Raw genomic sequence first — 15523 nt, forward strand, 5'->3', positions numbered from 1 at the left:
GGGGTGGTCTCGGCGGGTGGGCGAGATGCTGGTGAGTTGGATCGGAGTATGTGCGCGAGAAGGAGGATTTGCTGTGGGCTTTGCGTTATAGTCGTAGGCGTGTCATGTGTGCCTGTATATCTTATACATTTTGTTAATACAGTAGGGAGGGCGGAGGTAACATACTGATCACTTGTGATGCTATGGGTTGTTTATATACGTATTGGCGGATTTCTATTGGCGGGTGAGTCGACTGGCATTGATTCTAACTGAACGTTGTGTGATCGTGGGGTTGTAGCGTATCTAGCGAGGGGGGAGGGCGGGCGTGGAGGGGGCGGGGGGATGCGGGCTGGGGTCTGTCTTTGGTGCTGGGGGAGTGGATGCTTGAAATAGGTCGGAGGCAACGAAAATCAGTCTGGGGTGGCGTTGTGGCGGTTGAGTGTCGTTAGGGGGTGTGGAGGGTGGTGGTCGTGTTATCCTGGGTAGGCTGGGTGGGCGGTGGTGGCTTCGGGATGTCTGTCTGTCTGTCATGTGCTGGTACTGTCTGTCTGATCTGTGTGTCTGTCGGGGAGGGTGTGTGGCGGTGGGGGGGGGGTGTCGGGCTTGGTGGGGGGGAGATGGTATGGTGGATAGTGGGGCTCGGGGGTGATTTAGTGTGTGTTCGTGAGATGTGGGCGGTTTAGTGTGCTGGTGGTCTATGTATGTCTGTGTCTGGGTTAGCCTGTGGGGGTGGTCTGGTCCGAGGGTATCGTGGGTCGCGTGAGGGGGACTGGTGGTCGAGGTGGCGTGGGTGGGGGGGCGGTGGTGTTGCGGGGCGGGATTTTGGTTCTGGGTGCGGGAGATCGGTTATTCAGATGATATTCGTGGGGGGTTAGGGGATGTCGTTGGGGTGTAGGTGGCATTTACGTACTTCAGTGTGACTCGTAGAGTCGCATATATATGTCCTTGTGTATCTAGGTCGGAGGGGCTGATTATTCTCATAAGATATATTCATAGGTGACAGTCATGTATTCAAATGTAATGAGTTATGATGTTTTTTAGATAGAGTTCTTATGCGTTTAAGTCGATTTTAGTACGGACATGAACAGAAGGCACTAGCCTCTGAGACTGGTGTGTCTGGTCATGACTTTGCGTGGTCTGCATACTTGGATGAGATTTACTTATTGAGTGGGTGGAGTAGTTTCACTATCTCTGTGTGCTTGGGCTTGAGTCTGTTATATACGGTGGATGCATTCGAGCGTTGGTTCAGTCACATAGTGTGTGTATTGTTGGTAGTTGAGTTCGTTGGAATATGTGTGAGGTTGACTGTGGAGGGGCTAGGGGGTGCACAGGTAACGGAAGAGTCATGGGTAATGTATTGGGGCGCGCGGGGTGGTGCGTGGGGTCAGGGGTGTGGATCTGTGCTGTCATGTGGTGGCGGGGGGGAGGGGGGGCGGGGTGGGGGGGGGGGCTGTCGGTCTGTTCTGTCTGTCTGTCTTCTGTCGTCTGTCCTGTCTGTCTGTACTGTCTGTCTGTCAGCTTGTCTGTCTGGTCGTGTCGTGTTCTTTTTGTACTGTCTGTTCCTGTCTGTCTGTCCTGTTCGTGTCGTGTCTGACTGTCTGTCTGTCTGGTCGTCATTCCTGTCATGTCTGTCTGTGCCTGTCTCGTGTTTCTGTCTGTCTGTGATGTAGGGGCTGTCTGTATCTGTCTGTCTGTCCTGTCCTTGTCTGTCTGGTCTGTCGTGTCTGTCTGCTGTCTGTCTGTCTGTCTGTCTGGCTGTCTGTCTGTCTGTGCTGTTCCTGTCTGTCGTCAGTGCTGTCTGTGTCTGTCTGTCTCTTTCCTTGTCTGTTCTGTCCTGACCAGTCTGTCTGTCTTGTCTGTACTGTCTGTCTGTCTGTCCATTCCTGGTCTGTCCCTGTCTGTCGGTCTTTCTGTCTGTCTAGTCTGTCTGTCGTGTCTGTCTGATCTGTCTGTCTGTCTGTCTGTTCTGTCTGTCTGTCTGTCTGTCTGTCTGGTCCTGTCTGTCTTGTCTGGTCGTGTCGGTTCTGTCTGTTCTGTCGTCTGTCTGTCTCTGTCGTCTCTGTCTGTCTGGTCTGTTGACTGTCTTGTCTGTTTCTGTCTGTCTGTCTGTCTGTCCCCCTGTCCTGTCTGTCTGTCTGTTCTGTCTGTCTGTCTGTTCAGTGTGTATGTCTGTCTGTCTGGGCTGTCTGGTCTGTCTGTATGTCGGTCTGTTGTCGTCTGAATCTGTCCAGTCTGTCCTGTCCTGTCTTGTCTGTCTGTCTGTTGTTGTTGTCTGTCAGTCTGTCTGTAGTCCCTCGTCTGGATTCTGTCTGTCTGTCTGTCTGTCCTGTCTGTCTGTCTGTCTGTCTGTCTGTACTGTCGTGTCCTAGTCGTGTCTGGCCTCGTCTTGTCTGTCTGTCTGTCTGTCCTGGTCCTGTTCGTCCTGTCCTGTCTGTCTGTCTGTCTTGTCATGTCTGTCTGTCGGTCTGTTCGTCTGGTCTGTCTTCTGTTCTTTGTCAGTCTGTCTGTCCTGTCTGTCTGTCTGTCTGTCAATGTCTGGTCTGGTCTGTCCTGTTCTTCTGTCTGTACTGTCTGACTGTCTGTCGTTCTGTTCCTGTCGTCTTCTGTCTGTCTGTCCTTCTGTACCTTCTGTCTGTCTGGTCCTGTCTGTCTGTCTGTATGGTCTGGTCTGTCTGTCCCTGTCTGACCTGTCTGTCTTTCGTGCTCTGCTGTCCCTGTCCTGACCAGTCTGACTGTCTGTCAGTCTGTCCTGTCTGTTCTGTCTGTCTGTCTGTCTGTCAGTTGTCTGTCTGTCTGTCTGTCCCCTGTCAGTCCCTGTCAGTTCTGTCCCTGTCTGTCTGTCTCCCCCCCCCCCACACTCCCGCCCCCCGCGCCCCCCCCCCTTCCCTCCCCCTCCCCCCGCCTCCCCCCGCTCCCCCCCTCCCCTCCCCCCCCCCCCCCTCCTCGCCCCCCCCCTCCCTCCCCCCCTCCTCCCACCCCCCCTCCCACCCCCTTTGCCCCCCTCCCCCTACCCTCTCCCCCCCCACACCACCTCGCCCCGCGCCCCCCCCCGACCCCCCACCTCCCCCCACCCTATCCCAACCCCCCCCCCCCCCTCCACCCCTTTCCCTCACCCCCTTCCCCCTCACCCCCCTGCCCTCTTCCTCCCCCCCGAACACCTCTCCCACCCAACCCTCCCTTAGACCCCCCTCTTCCTCCTCCCGTCCCTCGCCCCCCCCCGAGTTCCCCCCCACCTCCGCCGCGCCCCATCCCTCCTCGCGCCCCCCCCCTACCCCGCCGACCCCCCCTCCCCGCGCTCCCCACAACCCCCTCCCCCCCTCCCCCCCCTGCCTCCCCCGTACCCACTCCACTCCATACCCGCAGTCGTCCCCCCCCCTCCCCTGCCTATTCACTCCGCCCCCCCCCCCCCCCCCCCACACCCATTCCCCCCCCTCACCTCCCCCCCCCCTTCACCGCCCCCCCCTCCCCTCGCCCTCCCCCCCCCACCTCCCCTCCCTCCAACTTCCCCTCTCCTCCCCTCCCCTCCTCCTCCCTCCCCCCACCCCACCCCCCCCCCGGCACCCCTTGCCCCCCCCCCCCCCCCACCCCCCCCTTCCCCCCCCCCGCCGCTCCCCCCCTTCCCCTTCCCCCTTCCCCACCCCCCCGCCTCCCCTCCCCCCTCCTCCTCTCCTCCCCCCCCTTGTCCTTCTGTCTTCTGTCCCTGTCAGGTCTGTCCCCTGTCCTGTCTGTCTGTCTGTCTGTCTGTCTTTCTGTCCCTTGTCTGTCCTGTCTGTCAGTCTATGTCCTGTCTGGCTGTCTGTCTGATCTGTCTGTCTGTCTGTCCTGTCATGTCCTGTCTGATCTGTCTGTCTGTCTGTCTGTCTGTGGCTGATCTGTGTCTGTGTGTGCTGACTGTCTGTCTGTCCTGTCTGGTCTGTACTGTCTGTTTCTGTCTGTCTGTCTGTCTGTCTGTTCTGTCGTCTGTCTGTCCTTGTCCCCCTGTCTGTCTGTCTGTCGGTCCTGTCTTTCTTCTGTCGTGTCGTCTGTCCTGTCTGTCTGTCTGTCTGTCCTGTCTTCTGTTCTGTCTGTCTGTCAGTCTGTCTTCTGTCTGGTCTCTGTCTGTCTGTCTGTCTGTCTGTCTCGTCTGTCTGTCTGTCTGTCTGTCTGTCTGTCTGTCTGTCTGTCTTCTTCCTGATCCTAGTCTTGCTGACATTCTGACATGTCCTGTCTGTCTGTCTGTGCTGTCCTGTCTGTCCTGTCCTGTCTGTCTGTCTGTCCTTGATCTGTCTGTCCCTGTCTGTCTGTCTGTCTGTCTGGTCTGTCTGTCTGTCTGTGCTGTCTGGTCTGTCTGTCTGTCTGTCTGTCTGTTCGGACTGGTCTGTCACATGTCTGTCTGTTCTGTCTGTCTGTCTGTGCTGTCTGTCTTCTGTCTGTCTGTCCTGGTCTGTCTGTTCTGTCTGTCATGTCTGTCTGTCTGTCTGTCTGTCTGTCGTGGGTCTGTCTGTCTGTCTGTGCCTGTCCCCTGTTCGGTCTGTCTGTCTGTCTTCTGTCAGTCAGTCTGTCTGTTCTGTCTGTCTGGTCTGTCTGTCCCTGTCTGTCTGTCTGTCTGACTGTCTGTTGTACTGTCTGTCTGCTGTCTGTCTGTCTGTCTGTCTGGTCTGTCTGTCTGTCTGTCTGTCTTTCTGTCTGTCTGTCTGCTGTCTGTCTGTACTGTCTGTCTGTCTGTCTGTCCTGTCTGTCTGTCGTCTGTCTGTCTGTTTGTCTGTCTGTCTGTCTGTCCCTGTCTGTCTGTCTGTCTGGTCTGTCTGTCTGTTCTGTCTCGTCTGTCTGGTCTGGTCTTCTGTCTGTCTGGTCTGTCCTGTCTGTCTGTCTGTCTGTCCTGTCTGTCATGTCTGTCTGCTGTCTGTCTGGCTGTTCTGTCTGTCAGTCTGTCTGTCTGTCTGATCTGTCTGTCTTTCTGTCTGTCTGTCTGTCTGGCTGTCTGTCCTTGTCTGTCTGTCCTGTCTGTCGGTCTGTCTGTCTGTCCTGTCTGTCTGTCTGTCTGTCCTGTCTTTCTGTCTGTCTTGTCTGTCTGTCTGGTCTGACTGTCTGTCCTTCTGTCTGTCTTGTCTGTCCTGTCTGTCTGTCTTTCTGTCTGACAGAGTCTGTCCTGTCTGTCTGTCCGTCTGTTCTGTACCCTGTCTTCCCTGTACTGTCCTGTCTGTCTGTCTGTCTGTCTGTCTGTCTGGTCTGTCTGTCTGTCTGTCTGTCTGTCCTGTCTTCTGTCTGTCTGTCTGTCTGCACGTCTGTCGTGTCAGTCTGTACTGTCTGTCAGTCTGTCTGTCTGTCTGTCTGTTCCCCCTGTCTGTCTGTCTGTCTGTCTGTCTGTCCCCTGTCTCTGTTCGTCTGTCTGTTCCTGTCCTGTCTGAGTCTGTCCTGTCTGTCTGTCTGTCGTGTCCTGTCTGTACTGTCTGTCTGTCTGTCTGTCTGTCTGTCTGTCTGTCCTGATCTGTCTGGTCTGTCTGTCTGTCTGTTCGTCTGTCTGTCGTGTCTGTCTGTCTGGTCTGCTGTCCCCTGTTCTGTCTGTCGTCTGTCTGTCTGTCCTGTCCTGTCTGTCTGTCTGACCTGTCTGTCTGTCTGTCTTGTCTGTCTGTCTGTCTGTCCTGGTCTTCTGTCTGTCTGTACCTGTCTTTCTGTCTGTCCTTGTCTGTCTGCTGTCTGTCTGTCGTCTGTCTCTGTCTGTCTGTCTTCCTGTCTGTCTGTCTCTGTCTGTCTGTCAGTCTGTCTGTCCCTTGTCTGTCTGTCTGTCCTGTCTGTCTGTCTGTCTGTCTGTCTGTCCCTGTCTGTCTGATCTGCCCGTCCTGTCCTGTCTGTCCTGTCTGTCCTGTCCTGTCTACCTGTCTGTCTGTCTGTTCTGTCTGTCTGTCTGTCTGTCTGTCTGTCTGGTCTGTCTGTCTGTCTGTCTGTCTGTCTGTCCTGTCCTGTCTGTCTGTCCTGTCTGTCTGTCTGTCCTGTCTGTCCTGTCCTGTCTGTCCTGTCTGTCTGTCTGTCATGTCTGTCTGTGTCCCTTCCTGTCCTGTCTGTCTGTCTGTCAGTCTGTCTGTCTGTCTTTCCTGTCTGTCGCTCGGTCTGTCTGTCCTGCTGTCTGTCCTGTCTGTCTGTCATGTCAGTCTGTCTGTCTTTCCCGTCTGTCATGTCTGTCTGGTTTCTGTCTGTCTGTCTGGTGTCTGACTGTCAGTCTGTCTGTCTGGTCTGTCTGTCCTGGTCTGTCTGTCTGTCTGGTTCCTTGTCTGTCTGTTCTGTCTGTCCTGTCTGTCTGTCCATGATCCTGTCCTTGTCTGTCCTGTCCTGTCTGTCTTGTCTGTCTGCTTCTGTCTGGTCCTGTCTGTCTGTCTGTACTGTCTGTGTGTCCTGATCTGTCTGTCTGTCTGTTCTGTCTGTGTCTGTCCTGTGTCTGTCTGTCTGTCTGTCTGTCTGTCTGTCTGTCTGTCAGTCTGACTGTGTGTCTGTACTGTCCTGTCTGCTGTCTGTTCTGTCTGTCTGTCTGTCTGTCTGTCTGTCGTGTTCTGTCCTGTCTGTGTGTCCTGGTCTGTCCTGTCCTGTCTGTCTGTCTGTCTGTCTGTCTGTCTGTCTGTCTGGCTGTCCTGTCTGTCTGTCTGTCCTGTCTGTCTGTTCTGTCTGTCTGTCTGTCTGTCTGTCTGTCTGTCTTCTGTCTGGTCTGTCTGTCTGTCTGTCTGCCTGTCCTGTCCTGTCGTTCTGTCTGTCTGTCCTGGTCTGTCTGTCTGTCATGTCCTGTCTGTCCTTCCTGTCTGTCAGTCTGTCGGTCCTTCCTGTCTGTCTGTCTGGTCTGTCTGTCTGTCTGTCTGTCCTGTCTGGGTCTGTCTTCCTGTCCTGTCTGTCTGTCTGTCTGTCCTGTCTTCTGTCTGTCTGTCTGCTGTCCCTGTCCCTGTCCTGTTCTTTGGTCCTGTCTGTCTGTCTGTCTGTCTGTCTGTCTGTCTGTCCGCGGTGGTGGTGCTGTCCCTGTCTGTCTGTCTGTCCTGTCTGTCTGTCTTGTCTGTCGTGTCTGTCTGTCTGTTCTGTCCTGTCTGTCTGTCTGTCTGTCTGTGCTGTCTGTCTTGTCTTGTCTGTCTGTCTGTCTGGTCCTGTCCTGTCTGTCTGTTCTGTCTGTCTGGTCTGTCTGTCTGTTCTGTCTGTCTGTCTGTCTGTCTGTCTGTCTGTCTGTTTGTTGTGTGTGTGTGTGTGTTCTGTGTTTGTCCTGTGTGTGTCCTGAGTTGTCTGTGTGTGTCTGTGTGTGTCTGTGTGTGTCTGTGAAGTGTCTGTGTTGTGTCTGTGTGTTCTGTGTGTGTCTGTGTGTTGTCTGTGTGTGTCTGTGTGCTGTCTGTGTGTGTCCTGTGTTGTTCTGTGTGTGTCCTGTGTGTGTCTGTGGGTGTGTCATGTGGTGTGTCTGTGTGGTTCAGTGATGGTGTCTGTGGGTGTGTCTGTGTGTGTCTGTGTGTGTCCTGTGGTTGTGTCCTGTGTGTGTCTGTGTTTGGTGTCCCTGTGTGTGTCTGTGTGGTGTCCTGTGTGTGTCTTGTGGTGTGTCTGTTGTGTGTCTGTGTGTTTCTGTGGTGTCTGTGATGGTGTCCTGTGTGTGCCTGTGAGTGTCTGTGTGTGTCTGTGTGTGTCCTTTGTGTGTCCTGTTGTTGTGATCCCTGTGGTGTGTCTGTGTGTGTCAGTGAGTGGTCTGTGTGTGTCTGTGTGAGTCTGTGTGTGTCGTAGTGTGTCTGTGTGGTGGGACTGTGTGTGTCTGTGTGTGACTGTGTGTGTCTGTGTGGTGTCTGTGTGTGGTCCTTTGTGTGTCTGTGTGGTGTCTGTGTGTGATCCCTGGAGGTGGTCTGTGTGTGTCTGTGTGTGTTCTGTGGGTGGTCTGTGTTTGTCTGGTAGTGGTCTGTGTGGTGTCTGTGGTGTGTCTGTGTGTGTCTGTGTGGTGTCTGTGTAGTGTGTTTGTGTGAGGTGTGGGTGTGGTGTGTGTGTGTGTTGTGTGTGTGTGTGTGTGTGTGTGTGTGTGTGTGTGTGTGTGTGTGTGTGTGGGTGTGTGTGGTGTGTGTGTGTTTGTGGTGTGTGTGTGTGTGTTGTGGTGTGTGTGTGTGTGTGTGGTGTGGGTGTGTGTGTGTGTGTGTGTGTTGTGTGTGTGTGTGGGTGGTGTCTAGTGTGTGTCTGTGTGTTCTGTGTGTGTGATGTGTGTGTGGGTGTTGTGGGGTGTGTGTGTGTTCCTGTGTGTCTATCTGTGTGTCTGTCTGTGTGTCTTGTCCTGTGTGTCTGTCTGTGTGTCTGTCCTGTGTGGCTGTCTGTGTGTCGTCTGTGTTCTGTCCCTGTGTGTCTGTCTGTGTGTCTGTCTGTGTGTCTGTTCTGTGTGTCTGTCTGGTCTGTCTGTCTAGTCTGTCTGTCCCTGTCTGTTCTGTCTTTCTGTCAGATCTTCTGTCTGTCTGTCGTGTCTGTCTGTTCTGTCTGTCGCGTGTCTGTCTGGTCTGTCTGTCTGTCGTCCCTGTCTTCTGTCTGGTCTGTCGTGTCTGGTCTGTCTGTCTGTCTGTCTGTCTGTCCTGTCCTGTCCTGTCTTGTCCCTGTCCTTGTCTGGTACCCTGTTCCCTGTCGGTGGAATATGGACTCTGTCTGTCCTGTCTGTCTGTCCTGTCTGTCTGTCTGTCTGTCTGTCTGTCTGTCTGTCTGTCTGTCCTGTCTTCTGTCTGTCCTTCTTGTCTTCTGTTCTGTCTGTCAGTCTGTCTTCTGTATGTGTCTGTTCTGTCTGTCTGTCTGTCTGTTCTGTTCTTGTCGCTGATCCTGTGTGTCCTGTTTTTATCCTTCTGTGTGTCTGTCTGTCTGTGGGTGGTCAGTCGTCTGTGTGTCTGTCCTGTCTGGTGTTCTTGTCTTCCTGTGGGTGCTGTCTGTCTGTGTGTCTGTCTGTCTGTGTGTCTGCTGTCATGTGTCCGGTCTGTCTGTGTGTCTGTCTGTCTGTGTGTCTGTCTGTCTGTGTGTTCTGTCTGTCTGTGTGTCCTGTCTGTCTGTGTGTCCTGTCTGGTCTGTGTGTCTGTCTGTCTGTTGTGTCCTGTCTGTCTGTAGTGTCTGTCTGTCTGTGTGTCTGTCTGTCTGTGTGTCTGTCCATGTTCGTGTGGTCTGTCTGTCTGTGTCTGTCCTGTTCCTGTGTGGTCTGTGTGTCTGTGTGGTCAGTCTGTCTGTGTGTCTGTCCCTGTCTGTGTGTCTGTCTGACTGTGTGTCCTGTCTGATCTGTGTCGTCCTGTCTGTCTGTGGTGTTACTGTCTGTCTGTGTGTCTGTGTGTCTGTGTGTCTGTGTGTACTGTGTCATGGTCTTTTGTGTGTCTGTGTGTGGTCCTGTTTGTCTTGTGTCTGTCTCGTCATGTCTGTCCTGATGTGTCTGTCTGTTGTGGTCTGTCTGTGTGTCTGTCCTGTGTGTCTGGTCTGTGTGGTCTGTTCTGTGTGTCTGTCGGTGTGTCTGTCTGTGTGTCCTGTCCATGTGTGTCTGTCCTGTGTGTCTGTCTGTGTGGGTCTGTCTGTGTGTCCTGTCTGTTGTGTCTGTTCTGTGTGTCCTGTCCTGTGTGTCCTGTCTGTGTGTCTGTCTGTGTTGTCTGTCTGTGTGTCTGTCTGTGGTGTCCCCTGTCTGTGTGTAATGTCCTGTGTGTCTGTCTTGTGTGTCTGTCTGTGGTGTCTGTCTGTGTGGACTGTCCGGTGTTGTCTGGGCCTGTGGTCTGTCTGTGTGTCGTGTCTGTGTGTCTGGTCTGTGTGTCTGTCTTGTGTGTCTGTCTGTGTGTCCTGTCTCGTGTGTCTGTTCCTGTGTGTCTGTCTGTGTGTCTGTCTGTGTGTCTGTCTGTGTGTCTGTCTGTGGATGTCTGTTCTGTGTGTCTGTCTGTGTGTTCTGAGGTCTGCTGTGTCTCTGTTCTGTGGTGTCTGTCTGTGTGGTCTGGTCCTGTGTGTGTCTGTCTGTGTGTCTGTCTGTGATGTGTGTGTGTGTGTGTGTGTGTGTGTGTGTGTGTGTGTGGTGTGTGTGTGGTGTGTGTTGTGATATGATGTGTGTGTGTGATTGTGTGTGTGTGTGTTATTGTGGAGTGTGTGATGTGTTGTGGGTCGTGGATTGTGTGTGTGTGTGTGTGTGTTGTAGTTTGATTGTGTTGTGTGTGTTTGTGTGTGTTTGTGTGATTTGTCGGTTGTGTGAGTAAGGTGTGTTGCTGTGATTATTGTGTTGTGTGTGTGTGTTGTGTGTGTGTTGTGTGTGTGTTGTGTGTGTGTTTGTGGTGTGTTTGTGTGTGATTTGTGTGTTGTGTTTGTGTGTTGTGTGTTTGTGTGTGTGTTGTTGTGGTGATGTTGTAGTGTGTGTGTGTGTGGTGTTGTGTGTGATTGTGTGTTGTGTGTGTGTGTAGTGTGTTTGTGTGATAGTTGTGGTGTTGTGTTTGTGTGTTGTTGTGGTGTGTTGTTTGTTGTGATTTGTCGTTGATGGTGTGTGTGTGTGTTGTGTGTGTGTTTGTGGTGTGTGTTGTGTGTGTGTGTGTGTGATGTGTTGTGATTGTGTGTAGATTTTGTGTGATTTGATTTGTGTGTGTGTGTTGTGATGTGTCCATTTGTGATTGTGTGTGTTGTGTGTGTGATGTTGTGTGTGTGTTACAATGGTGGGGGGGGGGGGTGTGTTTTGTGTGTGATAAGTATCTACTGTTATTGTGTGTCGTGTTGTGTTGTGTGTTGAGGTGATGTGTGATTTGGTGTGTGTGTTGTGTGTGTGTGTTGTGTGTGTGTTGTGTGTGTTGTTGTGTGTGTTGATGATTTGTGTGTGTGTGATTGTGTGTGTGTGTGTGTGATTGATTGTGTCGAGTGATTGTGTGTGTGTGTGTGTGTGTGTGTGATGATGTGTGTGGGTAGTTGTGTGTGTGTGTGTGTGTGTGTGTGTGTGTGTGTGTGTGTGTTGTGGTGTGTGTGTGTGGTGGTGGGTGTGTGTGTGTGTGTGTGTGTGTGTGTTTACTGAGTTTACAGAGTTTACAAAAACCTTTTATTTCAAAAATGTACATACATTTTACAGAGGTGTCAGGTGCTTGGAAGCACGTGTGACTTATTTTTTACAACATAATGCAAATAACTTAGGCTAAATATACATGCCATTGGCAATATCCAAGGTTTTTTTCTTATTTTTATGCTTTCTTCCACCATCGTGCACAAGTACTAGACTCTTTACAATCAGCCCATAATATATAACTTAATTTACTCACTTATACAATCCAGATTTTTAACAAGAACCATCTCACAAAAACGAGGTAAAAAAAAAATTTAACAAGCATAAATAAATTAAGTTTATTAACAAATAAATATATAAATAATAAAATATTAAATATCAAATAACACATGTTTTGGCCATAACACTTTCTTATCCCCATGAACAACCCAAAACAGTAAGACAAACAAACAATATTTCAAAATATCAACACGCATAAATTTAAATAAATAGATATAAAAAAAAATTAAATAATTATCAAAACAGCAAGTAGAGTATTATAAATTTCAAAAATATTAACAAGCATAAATATATAAATAGATTCAAACCAAACAAATATTTATCAAAACAGCAACAGAGTATTATAAATTCAAAAAAACATCAACCAACATAAATTAATATAAATAAATTTTAAAAATAAATAATTATCAAAACAGCAGTATGAGTATTTATATAAATTTTCAAAAATAATAACAAGCATAAATATATAAATAAGATTTAACAAACAAATAATATTCAAAACAGCAACAGAGTAATTATAAATTTCCAAAAAATAATCAACAAGCATAAAATATATAAATAGATTTTAACAAACAAATAAATTATCAAACAGTAAAATAACAACTCAAAAATTACAATGACAAATATGAACACAAACAGACCGACAACAACCATAAAATAGTATGTATAGAATTACTATAATATATAATTTTCCATTACTTTCCGCGACATACATTTTAATCTTCATTTTAAATCTGTGGTCTCCGAATCAAATATTATGTTCTCATTTCCTAATTTTACAAAAATACATTTATTTATTAATGATTTTGCGTCCAATATAACAAAATTGTATTTCGAGCGAGTTTTCCTTTCTAAAACATGGAACAAGAAACTGACAATATTATCCGATGATCTTGTATTGACCCCCGTTTTCCCTAATATGATTACTTATTCTATGTGTTTGTGCATTATGAATTGCTGAACACAATACATATAGTTTATTATTAAAGTTTTAATATATGTTGTTTTCAAAAAATACATGAGAAAACTCTATCAAATTAGATTATTTAAACTAAAAACATTTCTAAATAGAGTCAAATCGTTTGTTTGTCATACGAAATTGTGTTTTTAAAACATTTTCATTACTCCCCCCGATAATGGGATTATTCCATACCTTAACAGACCCTCAAACCAAGAGAAATTAAAAAGCCTTTAATAAATAGTTCGAGGCAAGGAATTCTCTCATATGAAATAGTTAGTGCATAGTTTTACTTTTCTCAATATTATTTCACTGAAAATAATTACCATAAGCGTCCCAATTTTAAACCACCTATTCAATAATCAAACCTAGGTATTTTAATATTACTAAACGATTCTCAATTGGGTTTTCACATAACACAATTATATTTTATCAAAGGTGCTTGGACAATAAAAAGTAAAGTCGTGTTGTAGATCTTCGCAGAGTTTTCCTCTCCTTTCTGAATATACCAAACACTTTGTCTTAGATTGTATTTATTAGGAGTTTTATAATAACATATGTGTGTGGTTGTGTGTGTGTGTGTGTGTGGTGTGTGTGTGTGTGTGTGTGTGTGTGTGTGTGTGTGTGTGTGTGTGTGTGTGTGTGTGTGTGTGTGTGTGTGTGTGTGTGTGTGTTGTGTGTGTGTGTGTGTGTGTGTGTGTGTGTGTGTGTGTGTGTGTGTGTGTGTGTGTGTGTGTGTGTGTGTGTGTGTGTGTGTGTGTGTGTGTGTGTGTGTGTGTGTGTGTGTGTGTGTGTGTGTGTGTGTGTGTGTGTGGGTGTGTGTGTGTGTGTGTGTGTGTGTGTGTGTGTGTGTGTGTGTGTGGTGTGTGTGTGTGTGTGTGTGTGTGTGTGTGTGTGTGTGTGTGTGTGTGTGTGTGTGTGTGTGTGTGTGTGTGTGTGTGTGTGTGTGTGTGTGTGTGTGTGTGTGTGGTGTGTGTGTGTGTGGTGTGTGTGTGTGTGTGTGTGTGTGTGTGTGTGTGTGTGTGTGTGTGTGTGTGTGTGTGTGTGTGTGTGTGTGTGTGTGTGTGTGTGTGTGTGTGTGTGTGTGTGTGTGGTGTGTGTGTGTGTGTGTGTGTGTGTGTGTGTGTGTGTGTGTGTGTGTGTGTGTGTGTGTGTGTGTTCGTGTGTCGTGTGTGTGTGTGTGTGTGTGTGTGTGTGTGTGTGTGTGTGTGTGTGTGTGTGTGTGTGTGTGTGTGTGTGTGTGTGGTGTTGTGTGTGTGTGTGTGTGTTGTGTGTGTGTGTGTGTGTGGTGTGTGTGTGTGTGTGTGCTGTGTGTGTGTGTGTGTGTGTGTTGTGTGTGTGTGTGTGTGTGTGTGTGTGTGTGTGTGTGTGTGTGTTGTGTGGGTGTGTGTGTGTGTGTGTGTGTGTGTGTGTGTGTGTGTGTGTGTGTGTGTGTGTGTGTGTGTGTGTGTGTGTGTGTGTGTTGTGTGTGTGTGTGTGTGTGGTGTGTGTGTGTGTGTGTGGTGTGTGTGTGTGTGTGTGTGTGTGTGTGTGTGTGTGTGTGTGTGTGTGTGGTGTGTGTTGTCGTGTGTGTGTGTGTGTGTGTGGTGTGTGTGGTGTGTGTGTGTGTGTGTGTGTGTGTGTGTGTGTGTGTGTGTGTGTGTGGTGTGTGTGTGTGTGTGTGTGGTGGTGTGTGTGTGTGTGTGTGTGTGTGTGTGTGTGTGTGTGTGTTGTGTGTGTGTGTGTGTGTGTGTGTTGTGTGTGTGTGTGGTGTGTGTGTGTGTGTGTGTGTGTGTGTGTGTGTGTGTGTGTGTGTGTGTGTGTGTGTGTGTTCAAGTTTCAAGTTCAAGTTCAAAAGATCTTTATTCAGAGAATTACAAAAGTTGAATACATGCAAAACATTAACAGTACATGCAGTTTAAATATCTATCATTACATGCATTTTTTTAACCGTACATTCCCAATGCCCCTATAAATGGCGCGTGCGGGAATTAAAGTTGGCTTACTAAATTACATTGCTTATTTTTTGACAGTCATTCCTTTACTTTTAATAGTTATTTAAGATCTTCTCCATGCACAAGTCATTTACCACTATTCCAACTAAGCACTACATTCAAAAAGTGATATTTGATACAAATGCTTTTTTCCAGTATATTAATATGTTTAAAATATAAATGCTTAAATTGTACTATAGTAAATTTATTATGACACAAATTAATTGATTGAGCCCACCATGTTCTCCAATTTGCTACTGCTAACAACTAACACGCATGAATACATACTCATATCCTTCAATAACAATGTTTGTATATATGCATGTAAATCTACATACATATAGGCCACACACCTACTTACACACATCTGTATATAAATAACAAGAGATAAATAATATAAGCAATTAACAAGGTATAAACATAGAAACAAATCAACAAATAAACAACAATAAATTAACATCACAACAATAACAGTACATATAATTTTTATAAATAAATAATAAATATTAAAAATAAATAAATAAATATTAAATAAACAATAAATATATCAACAACAAAGACAGAAAACAGGTTAAATTCCAGACTTAATCCTGATATGAACTTTATACATTTTCCATTATAAATTTTAAACATTTCATCTTAAATTTAGGCTTTCCGTTCAAAATATATACCATTGCCATATCTCTCAACCAATTTATTAAACATCTTTGGGCCAACATAGGAAAACTGATGTCTGGCAATTTCTTTAAAATAATTTGGTACATCGAGAAGTGTTAATTGAGCAGCTCCTTTGTTTCCCTGTACGTCATTTTAATGGGATAATCCTGCAAGTGTTTATAAACATACATCAATACGTTAGACTGATACACTTGTTTGAAAGTTAGGATATGGTTATCAGTGAACAAAGTAACTAGCTCTGTCCGTACGCCGAAGTCCCAAATACCGTTCGCAAAGCATGCCTCTGACTCATTACCACAGGGCTGCAACACCGTGCTAAAGGTACCACCATAGTGTACGATCCCATATCTCATTGTGCTCTCGAACCATGACATGTATAACTGTATTAATAATTCGCTAGTCAAAAACTGTTTCATGTGGTACAACGCATAATTGATTTTCCTCAGTTTATCTTTGTCAGGTACGTTACGTGGAATCCCCACTTTAACTGAGAGTCAACGTACATTCCTAAATATTTTACATTATCGACTATTTCTATATTTGAACACGTACAGCCGTACAAGCACTGGTGGCCATGGCAGAACAAATCAAACATATTCTGCAGGTCAGACTTAGGCTTGGTTACTATCAAAGAATAGAATACATTTAGTCTTCGATACATTAATTAACAACCTGTTGGCAATCAACCATTCCGACACCCTTGCCAAG

General features: G+C 47.7%; 1 protein-coding gene across 1 annotated transcript; it reads right to left on the reverse strand.

Moving 5' to 3' along the window:
* Positions 1 to 282: 282 nt before the first annotated feature.
* LOC124374297 (sarcoplasmic reticulum histidine-rich calcium-binding protein-like) lies at positions 283 to 2698 on the reverse strand (the record flags this gene model as incomplete). The annotated part of the gene is made up of 3 exons (XM_046832535.1): positions 283 to 807; positions 1484 to 1873; positions 2360 to 2698. Coding segments are annotated over 3 exons (1254 nt in total), but the record flags the coding sequence as incomplete, so codon positions are not given.
* Between the last annotated feature and the right edge of the window lie 12825 nt (positions 2699 to 15523).

Source organism: Homalodisca vitripennis, unplaced genomic scaffold (genome assembly GCF_021130785.1).
Source record: "Homalodisca vitripennis isolate AUS2020 unplaced genomic scaffold, UT_GWSS_2.1 ScUCBcl_7834;HRSCAF=15671, whole genome shotgun sequence".
Lineage (NCBI taxonomy): Eukaryota > Metazoa > Arthropoda > Insecta > Hemiptera > Cicadellidae > Homalodisca > Homalodisca vitripennis.